We start from the raw sequence: 15,805 nt of genomic DNA, 5'->3' as shown, positions 1-15,805 counted from the left end.
ACCGCCCCTTCCCCTCTGGGAGGCCAGCGCAGCGCGGGAGAAACCACCCGAGTAAAAGAAGGGGGGGGCGAGGCGGGGATTCTCAGGGTGCAGAGGCCGGTGTGGGGGTGTCACCCCAAGCGCTAGGGACTCGTTTCGGTACATTCACACAAGCCTAAAATGTCAGACCTTTGTTTTCTGTCGGCTCAAGCAGTTGTTGCGTAGCGCAGAGAGGAGCGCGTGCCGGCCTCCCCGCAGGGTGAAACGTATTTCACATCAGTCCGGGTGTGAGAAGTTGTACAGAGCAGAGGCAGGCTGGTGGTGTTGAACTCTTAGCACGCTCAAAAAGCTGAAAAAGCTTAAATGTTTCTTGCATTAATTGTTTTGCTTTTTCATTGACGAAAGCCAAGCAATTTCGATGCTTGTATCAATTCCTATTTAGGACTCAAGGTTTATTTCAGAGATTTGTTAAAGTTTTCTTTAGATGGCATTTATTTTTTAACATGTTCATGTATGACACAGAGACTGAATATAGAAATTCAGACCGTAATACAACGTTGGCTTGCTTACTGCAGACTTCCCTAACGGATGCAGTGCCGTGAGCTTTAGGAAGTCCACTCCAACTCGTAGTAATAAGGTCATTAGCTGAATGGTAGTTCCCAGGTGGCAGATGTCAGCCTTTTTAAGTTGATCCCAGTGGAGGTGTCTCGATCCAAGGCATAGTACAGAGGCACATTTCTCAGAGATGGTTAGAACAGTTTTATGAACAGGATGAACGGAGGGCCCAGCCCTGAGGGACTGGAGGAGGAAGTGTTTTAAAATGGCTGCCCGCCTCTTTGTTTGCTCAGCTGGAAGGTGAATGGAAAGGCTGAGGGCCGGGGAAATGAGATTAATCAAGTAGGCAGCTACCCATGGAAAAAAATAACCACGGTCAGGGTGAGAAAAGCCAAGTGACGTGACTAGCTGAAAAGACCGTTTCACTGTCTGTTACGCACAACCTGGATCATCTCCCGTGGAAAATCCCTCAGGGAGTTTTCCCTAAGAGTTCAGAGAAGAGGAAATCACCGTGAGCTTTTCTCACCAGATCACCCACTGTTATAGGACACAAGTTCTCTGAATTGCTGCCTCTGTAATGCATGCTTAAGTTAGGCCATCAATGTAACATTTCTGCATCTTGAAGAAGGAACACTTTATCTTGCTTTTTAGCCTCTTTCTCCTGTGCAGATTGGAGAAAGTGGGAAGGCTGGGCATGGAAATAGAGCACTGCTGCTGCCCGCATGGAAGTGAGAGTCTAGAAGGAACAATCTCATTAGACCACTGCTCTGCACTTTACATGAACTGAGATGGTTCATCTCAGTTCAACTGCTGTTATTACATGTACAGAAAAGTAATGCTAGTATTTACAGCGAGTTTCAGCTTATGTGCTGAACTGCATAAACACAGAAAAATAGAGCAAGAAAATGAAGAGAATAAAGTCTGGGAATCACGACTGATCATTCCCTAGCCTCACTTGGAATACCATTCACCAAGTCTGTATTTGTCTAAGGTCATTGGGAAGGAATATTGTTCATCTTTACAGTTCGGGAGTGTTAAGTTTTGGAATACCATAGTCTGTTTATAGGTAACACACAGTTCCAGAATGATGAACAAATAGCTGAAATTTGGAAGGTGTCAGAACAAATATGTTTTTGTTTATGGAGAAATGAGCAGCACCTAGATACAATGCAATCTAGATAGTATTAATTTAGATACAAATGTGGAAAAGGAAAAATAGATTTAAGCTTTCTCAGACCAGGAGCAGAAGTATGGAGCACTTGTGGGACTGAGGAAAATTATATACTTAGGCATTGCTTGCCCTGGGGCGAAATACAGATGTGTAGGAAAATTCTCACTAGCCACACTCTGAACATGAGTAATCACCATCCAGCAATACCTACTGCAAGTTTAGTCTTAGGACTTTGCTCTTGCTTCTCTGGGGAGACTGATACACTGCCATTACTTGCACTGCACAGTCATATTTTTATTGTTTTCCTCAGAGCATGCTTGGCCTTTTTGATTAGAGGCTTTATTTTGTATCACTTTCTCCAAATATTTTGATCAGCATTCATGTGAGCTAAGTATGTAACAAAACAGGGGGGGTTATTATTTCTTAGATAACGGGCTTTCTTATGTTTCTCACTTAGGACATTATCTCAAGAGCTATTATTAGATACTGTTTTCAGTCAGTCTGTTTTCTGTCACTAGATATCTAGAGTTAAATACAATTTATTCTGCAATAGCATGGCTGGAATTACTATTCAATTTAGTATTATTTCTACAAGAAAATTAAATTATTAGCATTACAATGAAGAAGAAAATTAGGTATACTAACAAAAAAAAAACCAAGCTGCATGAAAAAACCAACACAAAGCAAGATGTGACCCAGGGGTATTCATCTTTGTATCCAGTATAGCTAAAAAGAAAGGTACTCAAATAATTAACTTACTCTAGCATAGACTTTTTAAAATAGATTACACCCGTTACAAGGAACATTGCAACAGACATTTGTGTCTGAACTTTTAGTATTTCTGTTTTATCAATGCCAGTTATCACTAAGCTGATATGTCACATGACATTTTGGGGGGTACAACTGGCATGAAGTACATGAAGTACAACTGGCTGAATTTTTTCAGGTGGAAAAATTTCCTGTCAGAAATATCTCAGTCTGCCCAAAATTGGTATTAAAAGTAAAACTAACACTCTTGCTTCTTTTCTGTTAAAGGTATCATTTCCATTGTCCTTTTCTCGTTTCTTCAACTTTATAAATACATAAATGTTACTCTTACTTCTTTTCACTAGGAAAAGGGGCAAAAGAGACTTTGGAAAGTAGGTTTTGAGGCAGGGAAAAACTACTTTTACAGTTTCTCTGCTCCTAGGTGGAAATACTGAGGAGCGGGAGGAGAGGAATCAAGCCACATGTACAAAATAAACCACCCCCAAAATAATAGAAAAAATGGTATGAATATTTGGAATTAAAATGAATAATTTTAATTTCATTTTTTAAAAAACCTTTTTTAATCAGCATGATGCACCTTTGTAATAATCCATTTTATTTTCCTTAATTTAAAGAAAATAACTCCTCCCTTAACCTTATTTCTCCAAAAAAGCCCCAAACACTTTAACAGCAATCCTATATATGCTTATACCTATCAACATACTGTTTTACATATGGTAAGCAACCGCCAGATTATTGTAGTATGCCTATACACCACACACACCTTTACAGAATATTGTAATCTCATAAATGTTCACTTCTACATATTTTCCCTTTAACCCACCAGGTCCTTTTTGCTTTTGAAAGTTTTCACATACCTTAAGTTGTAGATGACTGCTATCGCCCTGTTTTCCTGTGTTTCTTCCACGTTCTAGTGCTTGAGGTAGGGCTGGAAGGGCCTTAACTCATAAGGTCTCTTAAGCACATTTCTTCTTTTACACATGCAAACAGCCCTACGTGCTGAATGGGAATGAAATAAAATGTAAGTGGAATGAAACTCTCGGCACGTACGTCTCCATTCTGTGGAGCAGGGATTTCCTGTACAGAATTACAGACTTAACAATGTGGAGAGAACTTACTTCTTACCTATTTGCTCATCTGTCCATGTCTAAAAGTCTTCCGATGTCAAAACAAGGATTTAAAGCCTCTCCAAAAAGCATTAGTATCCAACTCCCAGAATCCTATGTTGTGGGTTCAGCACTGAGCATTGCTGATCTCAGTAAGATTTTATGAGGTCCTTTTGGCAATCTGTACTGAATGCACGTACGCAGGGAAGCATTACACAACTAAAAAACTTCACATTCTTCAGCTGAGCATTGCAAACCATTAACACTGTGATTGTCATGTTTGCGTGACCTCTTCTTATTTAGTTGACATGTAGATTGTTTCATTGTGACAGTCTTAAAGATAAATCTCTATTATCAGTGAGTGGATATAAACTGTAAAAAAACCAGATGGGCCACGGTCATCCCAACTTCATCATGCTGAAGCCTGGAGAGCATCATCCTAGATGTATTCAGATGTTATCTGTGGGATCTGAAGTTGTTGGGGTTTTTTGCAAGAGCTGCACTGCCCAGTTCTTGTTTATCCTGTGCAAGTCAATAGTTCTTTATTTCATAAAAGAGTTCATCTACTTTTGTTACTTGGCTTTGAGAAGAGTCTTGAGTCGTTAGCAAGGGAGTGTCTTCCTGTTCTCAAGAGCCCATCTGCCAAAGGAAACACTGACAAGAACATCAAGGCTCCAGAGGAACTGCTTTTGCATTCATACATGTTTTGATCAAACAAGATTGTGTAGAGTAAGAGTTTGCAAGGTTTTAAGGTAAGTTTATTTCTAAATGAATGTTGACACAACAGAATAGAAAGTTTAAATACAATATTTATTGCAATTTATCCTTTTCAAGACCTACATACAGGATGTATTAAAAGCATACAATGTAATTGCATTATTTATACAGCATATATGAAAACTGTATCCCAAAATACTTTCCAGAGTATCTGGAATAAATCACAAAAGAATACTTATCATGGTACAAATGTAGTCATACAATTGACTTGTATTTAATGCTCTTTCTGGGACCTATCTATATGGCTTTTATTGATGTTTACAGAAATTTTACTAGTTTCTAATGTTATAGTACTAATTAACCCAGTCTCAAATAGACAAAATTTATACTGAAGTGTTCCAGTCTTTTCAGTCAGATTTGTTATTATCTATGCTAATTTACATTGCTGCTGTTTTGACTGGAAAGCTTTACATTTTCATGTAACACAATTATATAAATACTGTTCCTCTCCTATTCTTCAGAGTTACCAAATTTAGACCAGTTGTCCAATCAAATGATGGTCATCTAGCTGGATGTCAAAGTGCTCTTAAAATATAGCATAGACTTCAATCCTTATTTGGTTTAGGAAAAAAAAAAAATCATTTCATCAAATAGTCAAGACAGAATTTAAACAGAAAACTTTTACAGGAAAAATTCAACACCTTGCTGCAGTCTTGGTAGTCTCGAGCAGATGATCATCATTTTGCAAGTCTCAGAGTTAAAATAGCATTTTCAGTATTTTCAGAGGACATCCTCAGGGGTATATTAAAAGTAGGATGAACTTCCTTTTGAAGTCTGCGTCAAAACAGCATTTTGATACTTCATCCTGCCCTCTCCTGCCATTCAGTGAGCACATCACAGTCATCAGGTTCTGTTTTCTGAATTCTGGCCAAAAACAGAGGGATAAAGTATTTTTACCTATTTGAACTTGTCAGTTAATGTCTCTTACAACAGAATGCATTTCCTTTTATCTATGAATACCGTCTTCATACATTCATCTTAAGTTTGACGGTAACTTTCACAAACCATGGTTCAGAATTAAATTCCTGAAATACAGAGAGACTATCTGGGCACAAAAAATGCTAAACGGCATTATGTAATCAACTAAAGCATATGGCCAGTTGGGGTTAGTTTTTAGCATCTTTCTCTTCAAAAACAGATACTGACCAAATATTTGCTGTTATCAGCCACTAGAGGGAGATATGATTACACAAGTACAAAGCTTACCCCTGAAATTTCAGTTGGGTCATTACCCATCATCTTTTGGGTTCATCAACATACACTTCCAATTTAAATGTTTTTATGATCTTAGTTGTTCATAACCATAATTCATTTAGTTATTGATCAAATTAAGTGTTATTTGGGAACTTTGTTCAGCAAACTCAGTTTCCCAAATTCACTCAAGCATCAACAAAAATACCCTGTGCACGGTTAAGACTATAGCTCTCCATGTGTCAGCTGTTTCCGTGTCTTTGGTATTCAGGTACAAGACAATTCCTCTGCTTTGCATAATGAGAGGGTGTTTTGTCTGAGGACTGTTTTTATAGGGAGCAGACTTTATTCTCAAGGACCTTCTCTTCAAGCCCTTTCCCACTCTAGAGGTTTTGCACCTCTTCTCTGGGAGAAGCTATTTAAGCAAATGTGTGGTATTATGCCTTTTTACTAATATGACAGCTGGACGGTTTTCTTTGCCCATTTGATATCTATGAGATCTTTTGCACTCCCTCATCCCATGCAAAGTAAACAGAGTTTCCTTTTAGAGCTATCAAAACTAACAATGTATTTTTTAATTATTCTTTTTAAAAGAAACATTGAGCAGCTGTTAATCTTTGCACCTTCTGTACCAGTGAAGATTAGAGGCTTCCTTCACACAGTAGATAATTTACCTTTTTGTTAATGGCTTTGATTGCAATTATTTCTTGAATTTTGTGCATAATACAATACAATACAAATACAATACACATAATATTGTGTTTGACTTTTTAGAAAGAATTACCATTTTAAGTTCTCAGGAGTTAAACAGGTCGCGAGGAAAAAAATAGCTTATGTGCAAACAGAGGATGATCTGACCACAAAAGTTGGAGAAGTTTGAGCTTCCCATTTTATTTTGTATATGCTTTGATTATATCAAGCAATTCATGTTCCTGCAAGATACCTGTACCACATCAAAACAGGCTTCTTTAATAGTTAAACAGCACAGCTACTGAATAAACAAAGTTCTCTAAAAAATTCAGAAACCCATGAAATAATGCAGGAATAAGATTTGGATTATGAGGTCAATATTGTTATTTTAAATACAACTCTACTGAGTATACTTAATTTGAACAGACAGTACTGAATTTAAGAACTTGCATTAGACTGGAGATAAAAGCAATCACTTTGTGAAGCCCTGTGGCAAGGTGAGTACCTCCTGGGATTGACATTCAATGCAAGAACAATATTAATCATACAAAACGTAAGTTGTTGGTTTTCTATAGCAATTACTGTAATAAAAAAAAAAAGCCCTTCACTCATGTTAATAAAGCTACAAGAAAATACTCATAATTTATTTTAGTTCACTAAGACTGGGAGATCAAAACAAGATGTAAAAAAATACCCTATATATATATTTAAATAAGTTCAGTACTGGATGTTTTTTTGAAGTCAAGGATAAGATTTTAAGTGCTTTGGAAAAAAAAGAAGAGTACTCAAAAATCGAAATCCTGATTCAGGATTGCTATTGCTATATGAATTGCAGGGACTGCTGCAGCTTCCTGTAGGCAAAATTCTGTTTAATGAAAATTCCTTCCTCTAATGGAAAAGTAAATAAAAAAAAAAGTGACAGGAATTTTCCTACACAATTACTATTGAATGTATCACCAATAGTCACTCTATCTCATGCCTGAGGGAAGTGCAAACCAGTGCCTCAGTCCAACAAAGCAAAATCCATTATAATCTGCTCTATTGCTTACTGTTTTGAGCACAAACACGACATTCATCTGCATGTGTTGAAGGAATTGTTTGAAACAGCCCAGCTGCATCTCTCCCTCGCAGCAAAAGAGTGCTGGTTATGAGTCAACTTCTTCCAGGTGAACAGAGCCCTCGACTATACCAGGTCTCTATGACAGGTGTGAACAGCCCTCACGCTTTGTACAGGGACAAAGGGGGAGCTTTCAGACTAATGCCCTCTGCCAGCATAGTTTCAGATACTGCTTCTAGTAGTATTGAAAATAAAATATATTAGAGCTTCATTACACAAACAGAATTACAACACAATTGAAGGAAAAAAACTGTACAGCTATACAACTCCTTCCTTACAGGCATTTGAAATGACACATTGCACTAGACAGCTTCTAAAGAAGCAATATTTACTGCTGTTTCACTCATCCTGCTTCTTCCATACCCCCCTCACAATGTCAGTAGTAGCTTCAGATACGAAGTTACTAAAAAGCTGCTTTCGCGATAAATTTAGCAAGACTCCATGCTGCTGTTCTTCTCTATGACTTGATAAAAAATTATCTAATCAAGCTGCAAAGGCGCAAGATATTTGCTTGTATTTAGAAAGCACGTTGACTTGAATGCTCAAGATGTACTGTTCTTTGTGCTAAATTCCAACACTCTCTTGAATGGCGTGTATGTCCTCACCGGCCTGGCACTTTCAGGAGATCTTCTGTTCTCAGTACTTGTACTGTTAAGGAGACAAGGAAAAGCTTACAGAGTTAATGTCAGAGTATCAGACAGCTGGGCTGGAAATGCCACGGCAATGAACTTGTGCCTTGTTATTGATATTGACAGGCTAGAATTAAACTATTCAGTGTATTTGATATGTTCCATATTTCTTTTCTACAGTGCCACAAAGAATATTTGATAAAAACCATGGCAGATACTGACAAGTTTATATGCAGGCATCTGCTGGAACTCTCATTGGAATGTCCAGCCACATAGCTACTAGGATTAAGTATCCTGCAACAATAAAGACAGCAATATTACATTTAAGAACACAATTAATTGTGAAAAGTAATTCCGTAAGATCTAAACTGCATAGAGGTAAATTTCTACATAGAGATAAGTCTCAGAAATAGGAAAAATATCAGATAAGTAGGGGCTGTCGTTAGACACAGAGGAGCCCCAGAGAGGACAACAAAGATAGCTTTTTGTTGGCACCCTGAGTGAAAAACACTGTTTTTGAGGTTTCAGAACTCATGCCATTGAAATATGCTCTATGCTGACCGCTGAAATGAGTGTATTTTTAAATTGGGAAGGAAATTTTAGTTTGTATTGCAGCTTGCTCATTTCATATGTTAATTTACATTCTTCAAACGGAATGATTCATTTTGCAGGGCAGTTAAGATGAACAAGTTTACTTGTTAGTAGTAAAAGTAATGTGCAATGGTCCTCCTTACCTTACTATTTGGGTTTCTGTTTTGCCCTTCCCTGTGGTGACTTGTTGGGGGGAAGATTCAAGTGCAAGTCCACAGCCTTGCTCCTAGGGCTCAGTGCAACCCTGTTACAGTTCAGGGCAGAGAAAGGGGAGGAGGAGAAGGGAGGCACAATACCTGGATCTTTACAAAGCCAGGCTACAGAACCACTGGCCACCACAGATCAGAGACAACCATTCCAGTGCAGAAGTGCTAATGTTGCCGTGCTGTTTACTGGGCAATCTTCCACCTAGGGCTAGGATATCTACAGAAATTGCTGCAGCCCTAAATTGTTACTGTTGGTGTTACCTGCCCTTTAAAATGGTCCTGGCCGTGTCTCCCGGAACACAAAGAATAAAGCATGCATGAAGCCAGCATTAACCAGCCTCAGGGTAGAGCTGTCCATTGTCTTCCGCTGCGCTGCCAGCAGACACATTTCATCAATATTTCCCATATTTCACAAAGTCAGATCTCTTGACTTGTAGCTTTACTCCCTGCTTAAATCACTTTACTGTAAATAAGTACTTCCCAAGGGTTTGCAATATGTTTGCATCTTTATTAAAAAAAAAAAATCCTAGTCCATAAGTCATTGAAGTACACTACACCTAGTAGATGTGCTTTTTTAAACTTAGGAAAATTTTGCAAAACTCCATAATCCATTCTAACAGTTTATTAGCACAATGGTTTACTAATACAGCACCAATAAGGGACATTATGAAGAAGTTTCCTATGAACAAGCAGAAAAAGTAAATACCTGTATGGAAGATCACATCCTACACCAGTATCTCTGGTTTCTATATTGGTCTTTGGTTGGTTTTCCATTAAATAGTCTAATTTATCTTGTAATTCTTTATTCTGGAAAACAGTAATTTTCATCACAAATTTATTTTATTTAAATTACATTAATTAAACAATGAAATAAAATTGCACGCTGGCTTATCCCCACAAAAAAATAATGTAAAAGTATTTATTGGGAAAATAAAGGAATCCTTACTCCTGGGAAAAAATATCAATTAAACCAACAGTTTTATTCAGAAGCTTCTGTTTTAAGTAATTATAATACTGTTATAAAATTATATGTTAAGAAACTTAGCATGCATATTGAGACTTTGTATTACATACATTCCTCATGTGACAGGTGTCATAAGTTTGATTTTCATACTGAAGAACACTAAATACATATAGTAAATATGCATCCAGAAAACATCAGGTGACATTGGTTCAAATTTTATTTGTTTCATAAAATAATCACAATAATATAAACTTAAAAAGTAATGCCTTACCTCACATTCTAAGAAAGAGATTTTTTCTAAAAGCTGTATTATAAATAATTCCTTTTCTTTTACTTTCTTCCTTAGCATTTCAATCTATGAAGAAAAATAAAACAAAGATATTTAGTCTAATGGGGATGGGAAAAGGAGGAAAAAGATGTAGATACCACAGGAAGAAAACATGTTTAATTTTATTGTTCAGCAATTGAATACCTATACATATTCACAAACTGCTTTAATCCATGGATCAGCTATCATCCCATACAGTTAGGCTCGTTTATATAAAGATGATACACATATACTACCATGGCTTTTAAGAATTTGTATTTTTCTGGAAAGAGACCAGAAACTCAAACATTGTGATACAACAAAGCAAACTAGAGAAAACTCCTAGAGAAAAGAAATCTTGGATTCAAAGGCCTTTAGCTCTAGTCAATTTTAACTACACCCAAAAATACGTTGCACATTTGCTAGTTTCCTGAAGATCTTATTTATTCAGTTATTTCCTAGCATACCAGACTCCTTGAAAACAGTGCATTTTCATTTTATACTTAGGGAACAGAAAGAAGTTATTTACAAATGTTGATGAAAATTAAAATAAAGTTGTTTGCACCAGAAGCATTGCATCTTAATACTGTTCTATATGGAACAGAAGACAATCTTCCCTATATTCTGGGATTTCTGCTGGTCATAGAGCCATACTACAAGAACTTTTGCATTAAAACTTTCCCTGCTATCAGCACAAGCAGGTATGACCAGAGAAACTGGGTATGACCTGGATTTCCTACCAATCCCTTGCTGCTGGCCCAAAGCTGTCCTGATTGTGTGGAAATGGCTTTCTAAAGCTCCTAAAGCCGCAGTTTTCCATTATTCCGAACTCTTTGCTTAAAGCAAGATTTGCTGTGTGAGGTTCATACTGTTATCAACAGTAGTCTAAGAGACTGGCACAGAGGTGAGTTCCTTTCAGCTGACCGCATTTAAAGACAATAGCATCTTGTACAAACGAACTGAATTTTCTCCTCGGACCAAAGGAAAAGTCACTTGTTATTCTCTCTCAACCCCTGCTGACTACACCTACTAAAATAGCTGCTAATAAAAAGAGCAAAACAAAACAACAGCTAAATAACAACTTCAATTGTTACTGCTTCCCCGGGAGGCAGTTCAGGTTATTACTCATAGAAAGCCATAGACACACACCATGTCACAAGCACAGAAGACAAGGTGCTTCCTGTATCTGTAGTTACAGTCTACTTCAGATGCAGAAAGCAGTGTTAAAAATATTTCTAAGGACAATCATCAGAAATGCACTGAAAGATCAGTTTCAGGGAGAAAAGGGATTCTGCATCATGTTTGCGTGCAGGCAGGAACTGGGAGAAGAGAGATTTCCCACTGTGTTCTGTGCTCGTGCAAGTCTTTTCCTGCAGCAACAGCAATGAAAACTGACAGCAGCGGATACTCTTTTTGCTCTCAGTGTTAAATGGTGTCAGGTCAGTAATTTTTCCAATTAAATTTCAATCCACCTTTCTTGCGCAAGCCATTTCAGGTCAGATAACATGAAAGTCAAACCCCCTATTTTCCTCCTACTAAATCCATGGGAATGTGTCTCTCAACTGCAACATCATTAGTTAAACCCCTCTCCCTGCTCCATGCCAACCCTCTTTAACTAGGCAGAGCCCAACCAACAACTTCTGCTTTACCAAAAAGTGCATTATCTAAAACAATTGTCTCCACAATTCATTAAAGTGAATTAAAGATATAAAAAGTTTCTGATCTTAAGCCTGAAAGGAGAATCAGAAGTAAACCAAGCTAGTAAATGGACGGTCCACATCGCAAATAGAATGCCAGAGTCTGCCATGCACTGCTTTTAGTAAAGTCTCTATTACTGTACATATAAAAAAGTGCACCCCTTAAAACTATGTTAGATGAGGAAAGAAAGATATTCAAACTGCCATTACAACACTAGAAAAGTGTGTATCCCACACACTTTTTCATATTTTGGGGCAATACACCAACAGTGAAAAAACCCACATCTATGCCTATAGCTTTTTTAATCACAATAAAACTATAAAAATACCTATGCATAATAAAAAAATAGGTATTTTCTATAATACTTCACATTAAGTGAGGTAGCTTTATTTTGTCAAGTTATTGATTGGCTGTGGGCTTCATTGATACAATTTTAAGGAAAAAAAAAAGTACTTGTTAGTAAAAATTTAGTGGACTTTTACTAAAGTGAATTCATTTTGTAGAACAGCCAAATGAAATCAAGGAAAGCTCAGAAAACGTTAATTTTTCCTGGCAGTCATTATGTTACATTGATATGCAAGAAAGACCATTTCTAAATACTTAGGTCAAATTTTCCATGCATTCTCACCTTAACTCTGTATCTTAAAATCAATTTTGTGAAAGAATATTAAGAAACCCCTTCAAAACCACCAGTGTAAAACTTTTCAGCATGCCTGGAAACAATGATTAGTAGAAATATTCACATCCTGCTAAAAGAGAATGATAAAATACTCAAAGGTACAATAATCAAAACAACGGTAGTACTGTTACCCTCTCAAAAATTTACTGCTAGGTATTAGAAAACATTTCAACCAAAGCGTACAGAACTAAGAAAAAAAATGAAGCAAAACAAATGCATAAATTAAACCAAAAAATGAAAAGTTATAAAACCAACTCAACTTTAATTTAATCTTCATGATCTTCATTTATCACATCTCATTGACACAATGGCCAGTTGTTACTTCGAAAAGCTAAAATGTAAAGTCCAGACAGTAAGTGTTTTCAGCTGAAGTTACAGAATATATGAGTGCTATCATCATCCATCTGTCTCAATATCAGGTATTTCCTTTTTTTTTTTCCTTTAAAGTGCATGTAAAAACTATCCATGTCATCTAAAGCTATTATCATTTCAGTTTTCAAATTACAGAAATGCAAAGTTTGTAGCATTTTCAGAAAAAACACAGAACATATTTTGTTCTTCATATTTAATTGCAACTTTGTTTAATAGTATGACTTAATTTAGCCAGCTATATCTTCACTGGTTCAATGGCTTCAGTCCTGCCAGTAAATTCCGCTTCAGAAAAGATAAGCTGTTCTTTTAGGACTTTCAAGTGGGTCTTCTCTATTAATATTCTGTTCTCCTACTATGCATACAAGGAAATAATTTTAACACCAGTAATCAGTACGACACAAAGATGACTGAAGCCAAGCACAGCTATATGATCAGGGGAGGGTTTTGCCCTGACAGATATCCATTCTTGTTATTGAAGATAATATACCTCATCAGCTGCCTATTCTGATTTTACATCAAATACAAAATATTTTTGTTTCCAAATAAGATCAAATTATCTATTATCCAAAAGCAAGACCAAACTCTTGTGTTTCATAGCCATTTACCTTAAGTTATATTCACTCCATGATACAAAGGCTTTAAGACATGAAATGAACTGTGACAGTAACCATTATGTTTACCAGTATTATGTACAAATAGATTTAGTGTAAGTTAAAATTAAACTTATATTTGTTTATTCTTCACATTGGCTACAGAGACACAAACTCCCTAAGGATGTTTTTGAGTTATTTTAACTAGAATAGTCTGAAGGCAAAAACGAGCATGGACACCTTAAAATCTAACCAAGAATACAAAGAGGAAGACCGTGACAAACAGCTTCCTCTCCCCTTCCCAAACACAAACCTGAACTCCAAAAAGACATTTTGTAATTTGGCAAGAATGTTACTGCTTTTACTTTTTTTTTTTTTTTTTTTTTTTTGTGTGTGTGTGTGGACAGCACTCCCTGCCTCATTTTAACATGTTTGCATAGTACCAGTCAGAATCCATTAAATCAATCTACTTTGTCCCTCTGAAGAATTATGCCAGAATTTTAAAATATGCCTTTTCTTCTACAGTATGGAGAAGAGACAATGTGGTACTATATCATCACACGCACAAAGTCTTAGTCTAGCAGTAAAGCAGAATGGAATTATTAGACCATGCAGATTACAAATACGATAAGGCTGTGAATTGGGTAACTTACATAAAATCTTTTGGTGGATCTCTAGAACATTATGAACTCAAAGACACAGCCACACAGACCAAATACATTCCAGGAGAAATAAATTCAGCAGTGGCTAAAATGAGAGAGGCTGTTTCAGCGCCAAGAAAAAAGTCCTGCAGTCCCTGCTCCCCAGATGCAGCAGAGCTACCCGTTGAGGCCGCTGCAGAAGGAAAGCAGGGCCAGAATGTAGCAGGGCACTCGTATTACTTCATACAGGCATGCTGCAGCCCCAGACACATGGCCAACTAGTTGTCTCAGCAGCTACTCCAGTCCAACAGCTGAAGCAACTTCCAAAGTTACGACACCTTTAAACCTACCCACAGGCCTGACATAGATGACGCATCCCACCAGAGTAGTTTACTACAAAAAAGTTTATTTACTGAATAAGGACTCGAGTACACATCATCTTATGCCACTAGCACCCAGGAGTGAACAAACCTGATTTGATTAACCCTTGAGGGTTATGTCCCAGGAAGCCAGGAAAAACAGGAATAACTTCAGGAGATTGTATTAATATATTACTCTATTAAATAAAATACAACCTTAATTCAATACATTTATATAAGTCACATTGCATAAAGTAAAAGTGATGGTTTCCTTTGAAAGAGGAATGTAACAAGAACACTGGATCATAATGCTGATGTTAGGTAAAAGCACGTCAAAAATAAAATTCATGCCTTGCTACCTAATGTCATTTTGATTTTTCCATAAAAATGTTAGTTATGGCAAACTAAAATAAGATGATAACACTTAAAGCACCATAAACTTGTATTGCACAAACCCAAGTCTTCAGAGTGTCTTTGTTTTGACGAGTTGCATAAAGCAAGAGAACAACTAGCAGGTGACAGAGCAATAGATTTTGACTTCTGGTTAAATATAAGGTAAGGAGAAGGAGAGGACAAGCAAGATAGGTCAGACACAATACTGAACTGAGGGCCCAAGTGGTGGCCAGAATAGTCTAGGGTCAGAAACAAATCAGTGCAAACTAAAGACTCTCAACTTCCATGGACTGACTCTTGGATCTGAGTCACTTCTGGACTGACTCCAGGACAAAATTATCACTAAGATGTTCTTACATTTTCTTTGCTCAATGTCCAAGGCCTATAATCTACCTCATCCTTGCTGTGTCTGCAGACTTTAGCATTTCAGCTCACTGCCAACTCAGCAACTTGCTCCCAAATCTGGCTTTTGCACAACTACCCTCTCAGATTTCTCCATCGTTTTCTGCAAGCACTATTCAGGTACATCCTTCAGCCTCTCCTCTTCCAACGTTCTCTGTGCCCAGACTGACTTTCCCTAGCACTTACCTCTTGACCTCGCTTGTACTGTTAGACTGACTAGCCATTCTTTTCCCTCCACATTTCTACCAGTATTTCTACAACCTTCACGTCCACATTAAGCAGTCAAACAAAACTGGCAACCTACTTAGCAATATCATTTTACATTAATGACCCAATCATTCCTTTCAAAACAGTTCTGCTAACAGTAAAAATGTGAATTTAGCAACCCTGGGCCACACCATCACCCTTTTTCCTATCACTTCATTCTCTCTTACCTCCCCCACCCCACTGTATTCATTGCTCCTGCTTTCCCTTCTCCTGTTGGGAGACAGATATCTGACTATTCCAAAAATGGGAAGGGAAAAGGTGCAAGGCCCAAGCTACAGTTTGTAATTTATCCGGTCTGCCAGCGACTGAGGGGCATCACATGCTCTTAAGCCATCCCAGGGGCTGGGGGGCAG

General features: G+C 37.3%; 1 protein-coding gene across 1 annotated transcript in view; it reads right to left on the bottom strand.

The window, feature by feature from the left end:
* Positions 1-7,896: 7,896 nt before the first annotated feature.
* Positions 7,897-15,805, bottom strand: part of LOC104078701 (myocardial zonula adherens protein-like) — a gene marked incomplete at its 5' end in the record, with an annotated part of 41,616 nt that continues 33,707 nt past the window's right edge. The window contains 3 exons of the mRNA XM_009580438.1: positions 7,897-7,996; positions 9,487-9,587; positions 10,016-10,099. Of these exons, the coding sequence (XP_009578733.1) occupies positions 7,897-7,996; positions 9,487-9,587; positions 10,016-10,099 (285 nt within the window). The remainder of the gene's footprint in view (positions 7,997-9,486; positions 9,588-10,015; positions 10,100-15,805) is intronic.

Source organism: Fulmarus glacialis, unplaced genomic scaffold, assembly GCF_000690835.1.
Source record: "Fulmarus glacialis isolate BGI_N327 unplaced genomic scaffold, ASM69083v1 scaffold44776, whole genome shotgun sequence".
NCBI lineage: Eukaryota > Metazoa > Chordata > Aves > Procellariiformes > Procellariidae > Fulmarus > Fulmarus glacialis.
The sequence above is the reverse complement of the archived record's forward strand: the minus strand, read 5'-3'. Positions and strand labels throughout refer to the sequence as shown.